Source organism: Aplysia californica, unplaced genomic scaffold, assembly GCF_000002075.1.
Source record: "Aplysia californica isolate F4 #8 unplaced genomic scaffold, AplCal3.0 scaffold00084, whole genome shotgun sequence".
Classification (NCBI taxonomy): Eukaryota; Metazoa; Mollusca; class Gastropoda; order Aplysiida; family Aplysiidae; genus Aplysia; species Aplysia californica.
Genome location: NW_004797354.1, coordinates 507,041 through 523,851, shown reverse-complemented (window position 1 = coordinate 523,851; position 16,811 = coordinate 507,041). Strand labels below are relative to the sequence as shown.

Genomic DNA, 16,811 nt, shown 5'->3' with positions numbered 1-16,811 from the left:
GCGCGGGACACATTAAACTTAAACATTTTCAATTTGGTAGGAATAAATTTTGAATAGTTTGCGGGTGGCGGCCGAAGCCTACTTACTCTTTTTGATTTTGGATCAACAAGGGATCTTTAACATGCGCAACTTGCTCATGCGACCTCCAAGATTTTTCGCCCCTATCTGAGAATTGCTTGCCAACTCCAAGATCAGGGGTGTGGCTGCAAGGCAGAAGTAAGAAGTAGCCATGGAGTAGCAGTAGAAAGGCTGCAGAAGGAGCCAGGAGCCCAGAGGAGGGGGCAAAAAAGAGGTGGGGGGAGAGTAGAAAGTAGAGACGAAAGCAGACGACAGAACATGGTTAGCTAGAGAGCAGGAGGTGAAAGGAGAAAATTCTAGAGAAGAAAATTTTCCGTCACTGTCAGATTTCGAACCCGAGACTATTGAATGAGAGGCGCACACCATAACCTCTAGACCACGAGAGCCCCCCAGACCCAATTTTGAGGGGAGGAATTTTCTTTCTTTGTAAGAGTTTTTTGGCACCTGCAACACAATAAGGTCAAATAAGTGCCGAAAATTAGAAGTGTTAGTGTTACAAGAGAGAAACACAAAAAAAGGAGGAGAGATAACGATGATAGATATTTAATAAGAAAGAAAGAGCAAACCACACCAGAGCACCCATCAACCACCCACTGAGAAATTTTTATTGAGTATCTCAGTCTTACTGCTGGGACGTGTATCTCTCTTAGCATAGATTGGCTTTTACTGACAGAGTCGAAGCCTGCCTCCTAAACTGTCTACATTGTGTTGATGGGGGCGTAAAAACCACTTACATTATACAGAACTCTGCAGGCGACTTCTGACTACTGAGAGATATCAACCAAGTTAATCAAGACCCTTTACCAATTTCTATCTACTGCTAAAGGTCACAGACACAAATCTGATACAGTGGAACTCGGATTCAACGAGGTCGCCGGGCCTGGCCTAAAATCTCGTTGAATCCGAGTCTTCGTTATAGCAAACACGAGGTTTTGTATAGATAATTACAGGCACTGAGCAAGTAATGTATAAAGAGAAGTCACAAGTAGTGCCTGAAATGCCTGCATATTATGAGCTGTGTTAAAAAGGACCGATTCATTCAAATGCACGCCTGGGTCATCTCGACTGTTTGCCAAAAAGTTGTGTTGCTGTGTAGAGCCTAGCATATGGCAACTTTTGATTCCATAGACCAGCGCACAATTCATTACGTAGATCTACGTCAAGACTAGCTTATCATTGTGTGGAAGGAGGGTCTACTGTACTAGTCAAGCTTCTTAGAACTGGTATACAAGGCAACATGTACCAATGGACCAAATCCTATCTACACAACAGAAGAGCACGTGTGCTGGTGGATGGATATCAAGGACGGAAAATTCTGCTGCGACAAGGAGTACCCCAAGGTGGAGTCATGTCACCTTTGCTCTTTATCCTCTTCATCAATGACCTCATGAAAGAACTGCCCGAAGGAATACATGCCGTATTGTATGCAGACGACCTGGTTCTTTGGTGCTCTGAGGAATTCATCACTACTGCCACATATCGCATGCACCTAGCTTTGGACAAACTCACTACATGGACAAAAACCAGGTGTGTAACCGTAAACATGTACTCCTGGATTAAATCATTCCTTACAGATAGACTTATCCAGACCCAGATGGATGAAACCCTATCTTCAAAAGCAGTACTGGAGGAAGGACTCCCACAGGGATCTTCTATCAGCTGTACCTTATTCCTTGTCTTCCTCAATGATGTTTCAGATGTTCTCAAAACAGAAAAAGCCCTTTTTGCTGACGACCTGGTCCTTTGGCACACTGGAAACTCGACAACAATAAGCAGACGAAGACTACAAGATGATCTAAATTCCCTAGGAACCTATTGCCGTCTATGGAAGATGAAAGTAAATTGCGAAAAAAACTGTCTACTCTGTTTTTACGAGAAGCTATAACCTTGCAAATGCAGAAATCCCTCTCAAAATAGATGGTAACAACTTGAAAAAGGAGAATAACCCAGTGTATCTTGGAGTACAACTTGACAGCAAGCTCAACCTGAAACAACACACCAACAACCTTAGGAAGAAGGCTATGAAGAGACTTAATCTCATCAAACGACTAGCCAGTACCAACTGGGGATCAGACAAGAACACCTTGAGAGGCCTCTATTTGGGATATATACCAGAGCTGTTTTTAATTATAATCTTGTTCTACAAAACATTTGCAGTAAAACTTCAAAGAACTCGATGGACACCATCCAAAACCAAGCTCTTCGTCTTATTTCTGACGGAATGAGATCCTCACCGACTGCGGCCTGTGAAATCCACACAAATATTGAGCCATTAGAAACTCGAAGAAAACGGGCAGCTTTAGAAATATATGAAAGATCTAAAAGGCTAGAAAATAACCACCCTAATAGAGTCCTTGTTGACAAGTGGAAACCTAATCAAAGACTAAAAAATACAAAATCTGTACTTGACACTGTTCTCAATCTCCAAGAAAAACATCACCTCCCTGAAAGACGAGAACCTCTGGAAAGAGTTCCCTCAACTCTCCCACCACATCTCACCATAGCAAAGCCAGAAATTAGGAAAACACTTTTGGACAAGAGCAATAAAAACACATATCCTGTAGCACTAAAACATTCTGCCCTTGAAACAATTGATTCCTATCCACCAACATGGATCCACTCATACACTGATGGATCTGCCTTTAAGGCAACAATCAACGCTGGATATGGGTCAGTGATCAACTTGCCCAGTGGGGAAAAAAAAGAAGTCTTCAACTCCAGCGGGTCCTTCTGCTCCAATTTCATTGCCGAACAACAGGCTATCACCAACACAGCAAACTACATCAACTACTTGTTTGACACTAACCCACTTGCTACCACAGACATCGTTATATTTACAGACAGCCTTTCAACACTAGAGACACTTGAGAGTGGGACTGATGTGAACAAAGATATTATATTGCATTTGATTTGGAGTCTACATAACTTGATAAGTGGGCACCACGTCAGAGTAGTCCTACAATGGATTCCTGCCCACACTGGGATACCGGGAAATGAAAGAGCTGATGCTCTGGCAAAGAAAGGAGCTAGTCTCCCTCAGCCTGAAATTCCTACGAATTACACCACCTGCTGCCAAATGATCAAGTCAAACCTCAAGGAAGAGTGGATGAATGATTGGGCCACAGGTACGACAGGAAGGAGGATGTATGGCCACATGAATAAACCACTGGTCAAAGATCCAATCAATGAGTTGAGGAGGGGAGATCAATCCATAATCTTCCAACTTAGAACACAACATGTACCCCTCAACCAACATCTCAACCGAATTGGAGTAAAGCAGTCTGCTGCCTGCCCACTATGTGACTACCCCTCAGAGACAGTGGAACATCATCTGTTTTTCTGTAGAAAACTAACTGATTTAAGGGGATGTTTTCTTCCCAAGCTACCCCACACATCTAATTGCCTCTACTCCTCAAGACAACAGTTAGAACAAACATGCAACTATTACCGAATGGCATCATGCAGAAGAGTTAACGCTCAGATGCTACTGGATCGCTAACAACAACAACAACAACCGTAAACAAAGAAAAGTCTTCTGCTACACTCTACACTCTCAGCCAAAACACCTCAAATTAGACAAAACCCCTCTAAAGTTTGAGAATCAACAGAAGTATCTTGGAACAATCCTTTACAAGCGTCTCACATGGAAACAACACATTCAGAATGCAGAAAATAAAGCCAGGAAGAAACGTAACATCATGAGAAAACTAGCAGGGACTCAGTGGGGAGCAAATGAGAAAACACTCAGACAGGTCTATCTAGGCGCAATCAGTAGAGACAGGCGGGAAGCGCTTTTTCCTTCCCGAGCGAGAAGACCGGGAAGCTGACCTACTTCCCGCCGAGACCGGTCCCGGGAACAAGAAATACTTCCCGTCTCGTGTCTCGAGCAATACTTCTCGTCTCATGACCAATTTCTCTTCTCGCCCCGCAGTTCGAGCCACTCGTTCAGCGAGAAGGCCGGCCGTGGCCGAGATTTCTCTTCTCGCCCCACAGAATGAGCAACTCGTGTAGCGAGAAGACCGTCGAGGCGGGGATCTAAACTTAGAAACTAGGCTTGCCCTGTTGCGCAGGCGGTGAAGGAAGTTAAGGAGACCGAGGCCTAGGCCCTGATCAACTCCCCACTCGCCTCGTCTCGCCACCCTCTCCCCTCCCTTTCAGTTTCACACACAGGACGGCACGGTGATGGGTGGCACTGTCTGCGTTGTCATTTCTCGCCTCTCACTCTCTCACTCTTGTTACTGTTACTCGTTATGTCAAGCCAACGAGCAGTATCACGTCTCGGTACCGAGCAGTAGTTTAGTGCTCGGGAAGTGACAGGAAGGCCGTTTCCCGCGAGAAACGGGTACTCGGCTCGTCTCGTGCCCGCCCCTAGCAATCAGGCCCCATCTCGAGTGCGGATACAGTGCATGGATGACTGCAGCACAGACTCACAAATACACTCTGGAAAAAGTACAAAACCAGGCTCTCCGAATAATCACTGGAGCAATGAGGTCAACGTCTATAAAAAAGATGGAACAAACAACATCTATAGTGGCCCTGCAGAGGAGATGGGAATGCAAGGCCCTCATACAGTACACCAAGGCCACAGCTATGGAGGATCATATACTGCACACAAGAACAGCGAGATCAAACACCGCAAGACTCAAAAGATCCAACTTCATCAAAAAAAGCAGAAAAATCCAAAGATCCCTACAGGACCATCTACCAGCCACAGTTAACATGCTGAACCACACCCCAGAGGCACCATCATGGGAAAAGAAAAACACAAACATATCTATACACACGTCCATTCCCATGTTCACCACAAAAGATGACCACAGCGACCTGAGCAAGAAATCCCTCACCCTGTCCATGTTTGAACAAAGATACCCACGAGAAGCATGGATAAGGATCTATACAGACGGATCTGCCACTGATGCTGTGAAAAGTGGAGGAGCCGGAGTGTACGTAGTTCCCAAATGGACGATGACAAGCAGTAGCAGAGGCAGTCCCAACAGGGCGACATTGTACAAATCACAGGGCAGAGACAGAGGCTCTAATACATGCAGCAAACATCATCAAGAATGGGGTAGATCCCCAAAGCCAAGTAGTATTCCTAACAGATGCCATGTCAGTACTTCAGGCAATCACTTCCGGCAAACTACCGAGGCTACGAAAAATAATTGAGGACATCCCAGTCTGAGGATCATGCTGCAGTGGATTCCATCACACTGTGGTGTCTTACTAAATGAGCAGGCAGACAGGATGGCCAAACTAAGAGCACAGAAAGAGCAACCAGACAACAGCGTTAACTACACAGAAATAAAAACTATTATAAATACACTATTTAAAGCACCTCAGACACCAGATAGCTACCATGAGCTGTCCCGCCAAGAACAAGTGATTATCTTCAGACTAAGGACACAACACACAAGACTGAGACAACATATGTACAAATGTTTTAAACTAGTACAATCACCAAAATGCCAGTGTGGAGAGGCGGACCAAACTGTAGAACACATCCTTCAGCACTGCAAGACACACAGGGCCCTGAGACAGGAAACGTGGCCAACCCCACTGACGCTACAAGAGAAGCTATACAGGCTGCAAGTTGAACTGAGCAGGACGGCCCAATTTATGACAGATACCAGACTTCAAGTGTGATGCGATCGAGAAGAAGAAGAAGAAGAAATAATGTAATAATGATCAGTAGCAGAGGGGGGGGAAAAAGACTGTGACGCGTTTGTATCTGCGACGTTTAACGCTAGTGCTCCTCCCCTCCCCTCCCCGACACGCACACACAGCCACACGTGTGCAGGCCGCCCATCTGACCCCAACACACGCCAGAGTAGACAAGTGCGCATGCCAACAACAGGCCGCTGATTGGTCGCATGCAATTGGCTAAGTGAATAATGGTTCACGATGCATGCAGGTGCAATGGGTGGTTTCTCGGAACAGATAAAGTTCGTTGTGGGAGAAAAATGAGCGAAGCCACGTCTGCGGTGGCTGTTCACCCTGGAAGCGACCTCGTTGAATCCGAGCTCGCTGATTTAAGTGCTCGTTGAATCCGGATTACTTTTATTGATTTTAAAGAAGAAGAAAAACGGGGAATCTATCTCATCTCGTTGAATTAGAGTTCCACTGTAATTCACATCTGACATCACAAAAAAGATAACACATTAAAAGATAAAAAAAGGAACAAAGTTATACTGAAAAGTTCACTGGAGGTAGAAGACAATATTTTATTTAGAAATAATAGCAATTAACCCTTTTACTGCCAGACCTGCTTTTTACTCCTTCTAAAGAGCTTTAAAAGATTTTGGGCCAGGTAGTGAAAGGGTTAATGGGTTATGTCACAATCTTTAATAAAGCTGTAACATTCAAAGGTGAGATTTTCTTTTAAACGATAGAGCGGTATAACATAGTAGTACTCAAACTCTCTTCCCATCTGGAAATACTCTCCAGACACAGAGAACAAAGAGGGACAAAACTATTCTATTCAAGAAAATAGTCAAAAATGTACATACCGAACACACACATAGCGCAATATGCACATAGCACACAGATTTTCAGGTACCAAGTTGTTTCTTATATACGTATATTCTTCGTATTTATAACATGTACTTAGTGAAATTTGCACATAACGAAAAGATTTCCATGTTCAGCCCATTTTGTTATGTGTGTGTTAGATTGTACATACAAAGCCTCTCATGTGACATTTTAAGTAAAACACGAGCAGAGTACTTATGAAAATACCTTGTCTTGTACCAACATCTGACTATTAAACACATAAACTACATACCAAAGAGACAACCATGCATAATTTGAACTCAAAACATTTTTCGTAATTCAGTCAATATATTCCTCATATAATTTTCTAACAAATAATAAACACATTAAAAAGAGTTTTATGGGGCGTTTTTGTTGACAAAGAATTTTGTTCACGAATGACACTTCTTTCTTACGAAACAGTATTTTTCATATATCTCATTAACTTTTAGGCCAGATTTTAGTCATCATTGGAGACTTTCCGGTACCATAACTTATTGACACGATAAATCATACACACTTGGCTGGCCTCTTGCTAAATCTTCCGGACAACAAATGTCAAATTTAAGCAGCGTTCATGCAGCAGAGTTCACTTTTTTTCTCTTTCTTTTTATTTTAGTCACAAAGAGAAATGTTTATGGTCCATTTCACAATACTTGCTAAAATATTTTTTTTTAAACATGTGCTTCTACACAAAGCAAAGAACAGACATAAAGTATAAAGAGGAAGAGTGCAACTTCCCTTAAAGAAGCTCCATACAAAGTTTTATTCCCATTCATTGAGAAACTGTTTAAATCACAATATGCCCATTCTCACACTGGCTGTTGGGAGTTGTCATTCATCATTTTGGGAAGAAGCTTTGGCCGCTGGAAGCAGCCTCTCAGGTTCAATATCTACCATGGAAATATGCAAAGTACTAAAGCTCATATGTAGAAAAAAGGCTCATAAAGGTGTTCATCCCAATCTGACTGAAAAGTAGAGCAAAAACAATTGCTCCTTTCGATAGCACTGTCAGATTACCTGCCTAATTCTCAGTGGCAAGATATGACATTAAGATAACCATTAGCCAATATAAAGACGAAATGAAAAGAACTACATCATCAGCACAATACAGTTTGATCGAAATTAAACCATCACAAAATTACTTTTCAAATCAATCTGCTTCGGGTAATAAACTGACCATTGGTATCTTAACGAAATCAAATCCAAAGTAAAAATGTCAAATAGGTACAAATAGTTATAAGAAAATAACGCATGGGTATAAGCCACAACACGAAATATTAAAGTAAACGTAACATTTTGTATAGATAAATGTATATTATATACATGTATAGAGAATAAGTTTAGTACAAGAAAGTACAGCTGAAACAAAATTAAATTATTATGTTTATGAGTGTAATGTATGCACACAGGTATGCCCATTCATGTGTTATTCAAAATGAAATAATAATCAACTAAAAAAATAACCCCACCAAGAAAAAAAAAAATCAAATCAAGTCATCAACTGGTAAAAAAATGTTATTAAAAAGATCATGGGGGCAATTATAAGTAGCAAAAGTGGTAACAGTAATATTTCAAGAAAGAGGTATGTACATGTACTGGAAACATAGACAACAAGTTTGTTTTGTTTGTGTTTGAGTTGATTGCCCCATGAGATCTGAACTAAAGACAGATAGTAGCAATTGTGAGGCACTATCCTAGCAGGTGGTTTCACTTTGCATGAGTTGAAGCATGCTCGCAATTTATGCAGCTCGTGGTATTGAACCAGATAAGGAAACCCAAAGTTTAAAAGTTCACGCACATCTTAAGAAATAAAATGTTCCAATTTCATATCATGATGACACCACAACAGAACATTAAGCGACCCCAGTGCTTTCTTGTCATATCTGCATTTTTAGTAACAGTGAAAATAGTTCGTAACATAGAGGGAGCTTAAGAAGATGTCACATTTTCACTGTTTAAAAAAATGGAAATACGACAAAAAAGCACTGATGTCGCGATTAGCTGATATATGTGTGTAACAAAATGAATTTTGTTTAATAAGACATCAGTTGTTTTAAACTTTCTAAACCTCAAGTTCTTTGAAATAACCAGAACGGTCAAAATGAATAAAAAGTTTAGTTTTTCACGAATTACATGTTGAGAGTGTCATTCGCATTATGTTTAAGATTCAGCAGAAGCTAATAAATGAAAATAATTAAGCTGTTATTGATACAATATGGTGTCCTTAATAATGAAGCTGGTTTCTTCAGATGAGATCTTGTATAAAAATTTTAATAGGACATAAATTCTCAGGACGTAAACACTGTTCAAATACATGTGATAACAAGCTATGTCACCCCGTTGAGAAGCCACACTCTCCATACAATCTAAGCTTTAATGTCATGATGTGAAAAGAGAGCACAAAACAGGAATTAGAGCTAAATGAGTAGTCAAAATGTTGATGATAAATGGGGTGGGCACAAAAGCTGTTCATGAAGAATTTTTTAAATTCAGCGTTAGTTTCCGGGAAAGACCCCGAAAATTCAACTTGAATAATATTATTGACTTTAATATCATACTAACAGAGTATTGTACAGTAGACAGTAAAACGACAAACATTGAAAGACAGAGATGTCAAAGTTTATTCCAATTCCTCACAGGGCTGGCTGGTCTACACAAGAGCTCCTTTTCCAATGATGATTTATCATTAGCAGTGTGTGTGTTGTGTTTACGCTCATTTGCAATATCCCTGCACTCCATTTCCTAAAAAAGCGTCAAAATTTAAAAATTTGAAATATAGGTGGCCTTACTTGCCCAGCAACACAATTTAGATAGATCTAGGCTGGATCAATAACAACAAGGTAGATCTAGGAGGCGGGTTTCCAACCCGGGCTGAGAAGGATACAACAAGATACTCTATAAAAATTTACTCCACACCCAGGAATCGAACTTGGATCTTCTGCGTGTGACAGCAAAGTGCCTAACCACTACACCACAGACACCGCTTACAAGAGCTTTATTGCACTTGACACATGACTGTAAATGAAAAACAATGTACAATACAATTGTTTTGTTTCTTTTTGCACTTCAGAGTACAGTCAGCCAGCAATACAAGGATAAGGAGAAAATAGATCATGGCGGTGAAGTATTCGTGCCACCGAGTTAGATTTTTTCATTTTTGTGCACATCTTATAAGGGATGCTTACTTCTTGCTTGTGTGTGTGTGTGTGGGGAGGGATGTCAAGACTCCAGCTCACTCAAAAAAATATTCATTACCAATCACAAAAATAAAAAAGGAAACAACAAAAAAACCAGAAAAAAAGAATTGAACTCCCCCGGCCCAGCTGTCCTGAAGAAGTCCTGGTGACAGTGTTCAAGATTTCTAGAACGATGGAAGTTTGCGGAGAAGTAACAGCCTCCATCTTAGTCGTCCGAGGAGTTGACCAGGCTCCGATACTGGGCTCGTCGTTGGTCTCTCTTGACCACAAACATCGTCAACAGGAAGAGGAAGCCACTCAGAGCAAAGAGGCCGGGGTACAGGATGTACAGGGCACCTGTGGCAATAAATTACACTTGTTGAGTAAACCGACGCACATCAACACAATAGCAGAAACTATTAAGCACCTTTGGTAAAAAATTTAATTTGTTTAAATAAATAGACGCACATCAGCACGATAACAGAATATATAGAGCATGTGCAGACAAAAATTATTTTTGTGCTTTTTAGTTTTATAGTATTTACAACACAACAAGGTCACATAAGCGTTGAAGATGTTACAAGAGAGTAACAAAAAAACCTAAAAAAAGAAGGAATGAGAGAAAAAGATGACAGATACATGTTTGATACGGAAGAAGGGGCATACCGCACCAGAGCATCGGCCAATCTCCCACAAATTATTTGTGTGTGTGCCTAAAGAAAGGTACCAAAAGTCGGATTTTAACCATTTTTAGTGAAGGGTTGTACATAATTGGACATTTAATGCTGAACACAATGGTTTTGAAATTTTTGAGATATCTCAAGTAGTTTTGCCAGGTAGGGTATAACTATTACATTTTGAGAAAATTAGCTTTTAATTAGGTTTAGAACATATGCAAATTTGAAAAAAAAAGAAGATTCAATAATTTTTCTAATGTATTTATTCATGGAAAATTCATTTCCAATTCGGCACTTTGTTGACATCGATGTCATGATGAGAATTCAAAGGTAAAACATAGCGGAGAAGATAAAACATGCTTCAAAAATAGATTTTAACACCTTTTAAAAGCAGTTTTCATTATCTTTTTAAAACATACCCTACCCTCAAAATAATTCAAAATAAAATATTTAGAAGTTAAATAAATGAAAACTCTTTTAACACATTGTTAAAAAAAAAGGAGGAACTATCATTTTTTAATCGAAACACATTTCTGTTAAAAAAAAGTGATTTTTTTGTCATAACAGCCTATAGCTCAAACTGGTCTGAGGCGACTTTTGGTACCTTTCTTTATGCACACACACATTTGTTTGTTTAAATAATCGCAAATTGACACACGTCAGAGTTCCAGTCCCAAGTGGGGCAAATTTTTATAGAGTATCTCAGTCTTTCTGCTGGAATGTTGTACCCCTCTCAGCACGGGTTGGCCTCGACAGGTAGAGCCGGAGGCCCGCTGACTAAATGATCTAAACTGTGTAAAAACACCTATAAAAATTTTCACACAAGTAGTTTTACAGGTATTGTGTTTTAAACACAAAACGCATTTTTAGCATTAACCCTTAAGATTCTGGTCTCTGATAAATGTTTGCCCGGTAAGCGCAATCCCGCGCGGCGCTCCACAGCTGGTCCCTGATCAGTCGTCGTCCCGCGCGGGCAACGCATTTCGTTTACGGCGGGGGCTGCATCTGTGTGCTAAAATGTGTGCGCGTCAATCTGCTTGTGCCTGAGTGTCCATCTCAAACTTACTGCATTGTTTTGCAACGCGAGGCGTTGGTAGAGATAACAGAGCGTCGGTTGAGACGTTCATCCAATGAAATATGAGCATTTTGACCCAGTTAGACACTTGAGGGACTCGAAAGGATATTCAGGAAATAGGACTTTCATCTTTCAATGCAAACACCTTTCCTCACTTTTCAAACGATCTAATTCTTACACCAAACGTTGTTTCCTGATGTAAATAATCATATTTGGTGGTTTTTGAACCATTGTCCTACCAGAGGGAGACATTTGAGAGCAACTGAATAAAAAAAATATTAGGAAATTATCCCATTTTTTTCCCCTTTCGAACGATAGCAGATAAGCAGCTGTTCGCAAGTTCATTCATAATAGGTGTGAAATCTGGAAAACTGTGGAAAAGTTATTCGATTTGGTGTAACTTCCAATCTCAGCGTCTCTGATCTACCGACGAGGGGATAATGGGATTATTCGTGTGATCGTAACACTTATTCATTGATCGTATCAGTTTGCTATAAAAGATGAGGTGTTTCCCTGACCTGCCGCGGCACGCTCGCGTGACCAGTGCCTGACCCCGGCGCCCCGCAGCACAAGCCCGCAGGCGACGTAAGTGGGTCATCGATCGATAAGAGCCCTCTTCCGGTTAACCCCGCAGGACTAGAGTTAATGATCAAGTTGGGACTGCCAAGAAAACTGACCTCTGAGTGCATCAGCCTTGGAGTAACCGTCACCCTCAAACGCTTCCTGTATGGGAGGCACCAGAAGCGGGACATTGCCGCCTATGTTAGAGATGATGAACAGGTACAGGGCAACGGCTGAGGTTCGGATCTCGCTTGGCACCAGTTCAACCCCAACAGCTAGGGTCACACCTACCCACATCTCACCTGAGGATGGGTCGATGTGTTGTTTGAGTTTGAATAAACAAGAGTAAAAAATCATTTTCAACTCCTAAGAATCTTCTGGAACAGAATTCCGCGGCCAACTTTTTAATCTGAACAATATATTCTAAGAAGTATTCTTGAATGATACCAATCAAAGAATAATTTCTCAGCTGAAACATGAACATCATTTCCTCCTTAAAAACCAAAGTTTCAGAAAATATACTTTATGCAGTAACCACAAAGTGATTCATGTTGAGAGATGGACACATGAAAATACCAAATTTGGGCTTTTATATTTTGTAGTACTCAAAGTTTCTCCTTATTTCAGAGCAAGTCACCTGCACTCTTTGAATACATTTATATTGAATTTTATCTTATTATCTTTGAATATTATATTTGAATTGAATTTTATCTTATTATCTCTGAACACATCTTGACTGCCCTGGCAAAATTCCCTACACTAAAGGACTCACCTAGAAAAATACTCTGTTGCCATAATAACAAAATGGGACATTACACGTCCTAAAAAATACAGAAAAAAAATTGACTCAGTCTAACCTATAATGTTGGCTGGGATGAGAGAGAAAAATGCCCAAGGAACATCCAGGAACAAGGCACCTGCAGCAAATGGGGCAGCCAGGAACTGAAAAGTTATTTTAAACAGTTTAGTCTTAATAAGAGTTTTACAACACTTGCAACACAAAAAGGTCAAGTAAGTGCCGAAGGTCAAACGTATCCCAAGAGTGTAACAAACACACGCAAAAAAAATGGCGAGACAAGGACGAAAGATAATTAAAAGGAAAGAAGGAGCAAACCACAACAGAGCACCCGCCAACCACCCGCAGTATGTTGTTTGATACAGCAACTTCATTATCCATGATAATGAAACATGGCATTTACATAGCTCATTTCCATAATCTATGATGCTCTATGCGTTTTGCCCGACATATTAATAGCCTACAATGGCATAAAAATATATGCAGGATTCATGCACAAGGGCACCTAAAATGACACAAATGTGTATATCCATGAATATAATGAGAGCGACAGTGACAGGTATGTATCGAAACAATTCGTGTAAATAGTTTTAGAAAAATAGATCAAATAAAAATATGGAAAAAAACACAGGAAAAAATACTTTTGTTTTGTTTCAGTAAACGTTTTATGGTACTTGCAACACAGCATGGTAATACGATCATATAAGTGCAGAAGTTTAGAGGTGTCACAAGAAAGAATTAACACTTACACAACGTTGTATGCGCTCACTACTGCTGGTGACTTTCCGATGCAACCAGGCGCACTTAACATAATTTTAAACAGAACGGACGCACTGCACTGAAGTAAATACCAAAGGCACTCATTCTATATGATAGCTGAATGGTTTATGTACCTCTACGAATTTTTAAATCGTGTTTCTTGGGCTGCCTGATTTTTTAAAATTTGAACAAATTCTACCACGGCTTCAAAATTCTAAACTGGTGCAGTACTTACGGTTACATGTAACGATAAATTGTACATAAATTGGACAATATAGCAATCATACGATAAATCGTTAGGTGTAACCACAAAATTGTACAAAATTTGAATGATAGAACGATGGTTTGGAGACTCCGTCGAGAAATCAAGCGCTGCTTGATATTTTCCGTGCGATCACGGTCACACTTGAGGGAGACGCGCTGCGATGTAGATTCACTTTGAAATTTGCCGCCACGCAAAACTAAACTCACAGCTCAAAATTGTTTAAATGATTATCGTAAGTAAAAACTGATTTCATATTCGGAATCAGCGTCTCAAAATAAGCAATGTTGCTCACGTGAAAACTGATTTGGTGCGTTATTATATATATTTTAGCAATTTTATTATTTAGTTGATCGTCAATGGAGAAGCTGTGCATCAAGGTCACTCGGTGCGTAATCTAGCTTCCGGTTCTACACACAACACAATTATCTCCTCAATCGATAGAAAACAGGACGATAGATTGGAACGTGTAAACAGTCAACACAGTTCAATAAAACGGACAGTTCTCTCATACGACGAATCTGATACTATTTATCGTAGCGTGTAACCGGAGCTTTAGGGCTTTTCACTATATGAGCCTGCGGTACTGTAAGTGTTAAACACAAAAAGAAGGAAGAGATATCAGGACAAAAAACGTTTGATACAAGAAAAAGAGCGAACTATAGCAGAGCACCCACCAACCACCCGTGAAAATCTTTATACTCTCAGTTCCATGACACTACATTGTCCAAAGTGTAATGAACGGTACGAGAGGACACATGTTCTACCATTGACAGCATCACTTGCTGCAGTCTATAGTGCAGCAGACTAAACCTTTGGCTCTACCATATGCCAGAGCAAAAATTTAAAAAAAATAAGCTGAGTTTTCCACATACTGTTTCCAAGACCCTGAAAAGACCAGAGGCTAATCAGATTAATCTTGACCGGTGTTCCCTCCCCCATGTCCAACCTCCCCTCCCCCTTCCCAAAATATAAAAAAACAAAACAATAAAGAACCCCCTCCCCCCGCCCACTACTCTAAAAAAACAAACAGAAACAAAACAATTCAGCCTATAACTCCAAAAAAACTAAAGACCTCTAAAGACCATACATTTATTCCAGCTTTCCAGAATGGAATAACTTGGCATCGTAAAACTAACAATGGAGTCACTAGCCAGATTCATACTCAGGTAGCCTTAACAGTACCGTACTGGAAAAACTAAATAATTGAGCCTTAATCAGTCTCGAAATAAACCGAACAAACAAAAATCCCCCTGTATGACTTGACCCACGACATAAAGATGGATGAAGAAAAAGACGAAATCCCTGCTCCTCCTCCTCCTTCCACTAAGGTAACACCCTCCCCCCCTACTACTACTACTACTACTACTACTACTACTACTACTACTACTACTACTATTACCTCCCCTCTTTATCCTCCTAAACAAATAAAACAAAGCAACAAAAAAAAAAATGTTTTAAAGAATATTTTAATTTTAGTAAAGCTTTACAGCGGTAGCAACAAAATGAAGTAATGTAAGTGCCAAAGATTAGAGGTGTTCTTATTGAATAACATAAAAACAAAAAAAAGCATAAGAGATAAGGACAATAGATGAAGTAAGAGATGCTTTTCAAAACAGTTCATACTTGCTCACCTGACTGGCAACAAGAACAATAACTCTGGCGTACAATCCCCGACGTTTGACGATACGATCGGAGATAAAACCACCCCACAGAACTCCGAGACTTCCCGAGACCAGCGGTATCCAGGACATGTAGGACCCTGTTGTCTCCTTGGGCACGTTTATGGCATCAAAGTAAGGCTGTGTGTTATAGGCCCACACATAGCCACCTAGTGACGATAAGAAGAGATGTTCATAGCTATGTATTATATAAGTTCACACAAAGCAACCTAGATATAACAAGAACAGATACTCACAGGTTTGTGTTAGTAGTCTACACATAGTCACATACTTCTAGATAACATGAGATATTCATCCACTGAATAACTATGTTATCTCAACATAGAAATGTGTTACACTACAACGCGATGGAATCAGGCGCACGTCATGTGGAATTATTGATTTAATCTTAAAGCTTGTTTGTTTGGAATTTGATGAAAAAATAGCCATCAATTTTCAATAGGAGTCAAGATATAAAATATGTGATTGAAAGAGTTGGAGGTCCCCAGGTGCCAGAAGAAAAATTACAGACAAAATTAGTCACAATGCAGTGGAATCAGGCACTCGTCAATATATGTGCATGTGGAGTTATTGGTATCATCTTAAAGCTTGTTCTTTTATCATGCTTTAGATGAAAAACATACCTATCTATCTAAAGCAGAAGTGAAGATATTTGAGATTGAAAGAGGTACGTTCACTTTGTTTCAGCGGTAAAAATAGCGTGAAAATGGCCGCCAAAGTTCGGTAACTTCAACAGCTAAAGAGTCTTTGAAAACAAAAAAATTACATATTTTCAATATAATTCACAAAGAAATGTGTTTTCATTTGGACATAAAAGGGTTGGACAAATAACCAAAAATTTTATTAAAATTGCGAAACTGGTGGGAAAATGCCTGTTTCCCCAATTTTGTTATTTTGAAGAGCGCCTGATTTCACCACGATGCCTCACAAATGGTTGCTAAAGTTTAATGACTTCCAAAGCATTACATTTTTTGTGCCCTTGACCAATGTTTTTCAGAAAAATCAACACAAAAATTATTTTTGATAGGACACAAAATGTGTTGGGCCAAAAAAATGTTTCTAATTCGACAAAAATGTTGGTTTCCTTGATTTAATTACTTCGACCAGTGCTTCACCACAAAGCCACAAATATTCACTCACTAAATAACAATGTCATCACAACATCTGTGATTCTTTCCATTTTCTACAAGCCAACTGAACAGCAGGTCCTCCCC

At 40.0% G+C, this 16,811-nt stretch overlaps 1 protein-coding gene across 4 annotated transcripts in view; it reads right to left on the bottom strand.

The window, feature by feature from the left end:
* Positions 1–9,656: 9,656 nt before the first annotated feature.
* The window catches only part of LOC101848341 (protein spinster homolog 1), a 40,145-nt gene continuing 32,990 nt past the window's right edge, over positions 9,657–16,811 (bottom strand). For all 4 annotated transcript variants that reach the window (XM_035968801.1, XM_005094541.3, XM_005094539.3 and 1 more), the window contains 4 exons: positions 15,550–15,746; positions 12,956–13,040; positions 12,215–12,400; positions 9,657–10,142 (listed from right to left, as the gene is read on the bottom strand). In XM_035968801.1, coding sequence (XP_035824694.1) covers positions 10,012–10,142; positions 12,215–12,400; positions 12,956–13,040; positions 15,550–15,746 — 599 coding nt within the window. In that variant the 3' untranslated portion in view covers positions 9,657–10,011. The remainder of the gene's footprint in view (positions 10,143–12,214; positions 12,401–12,955; positions 13,041–15,549; positions 15,747–16,811) is intronic.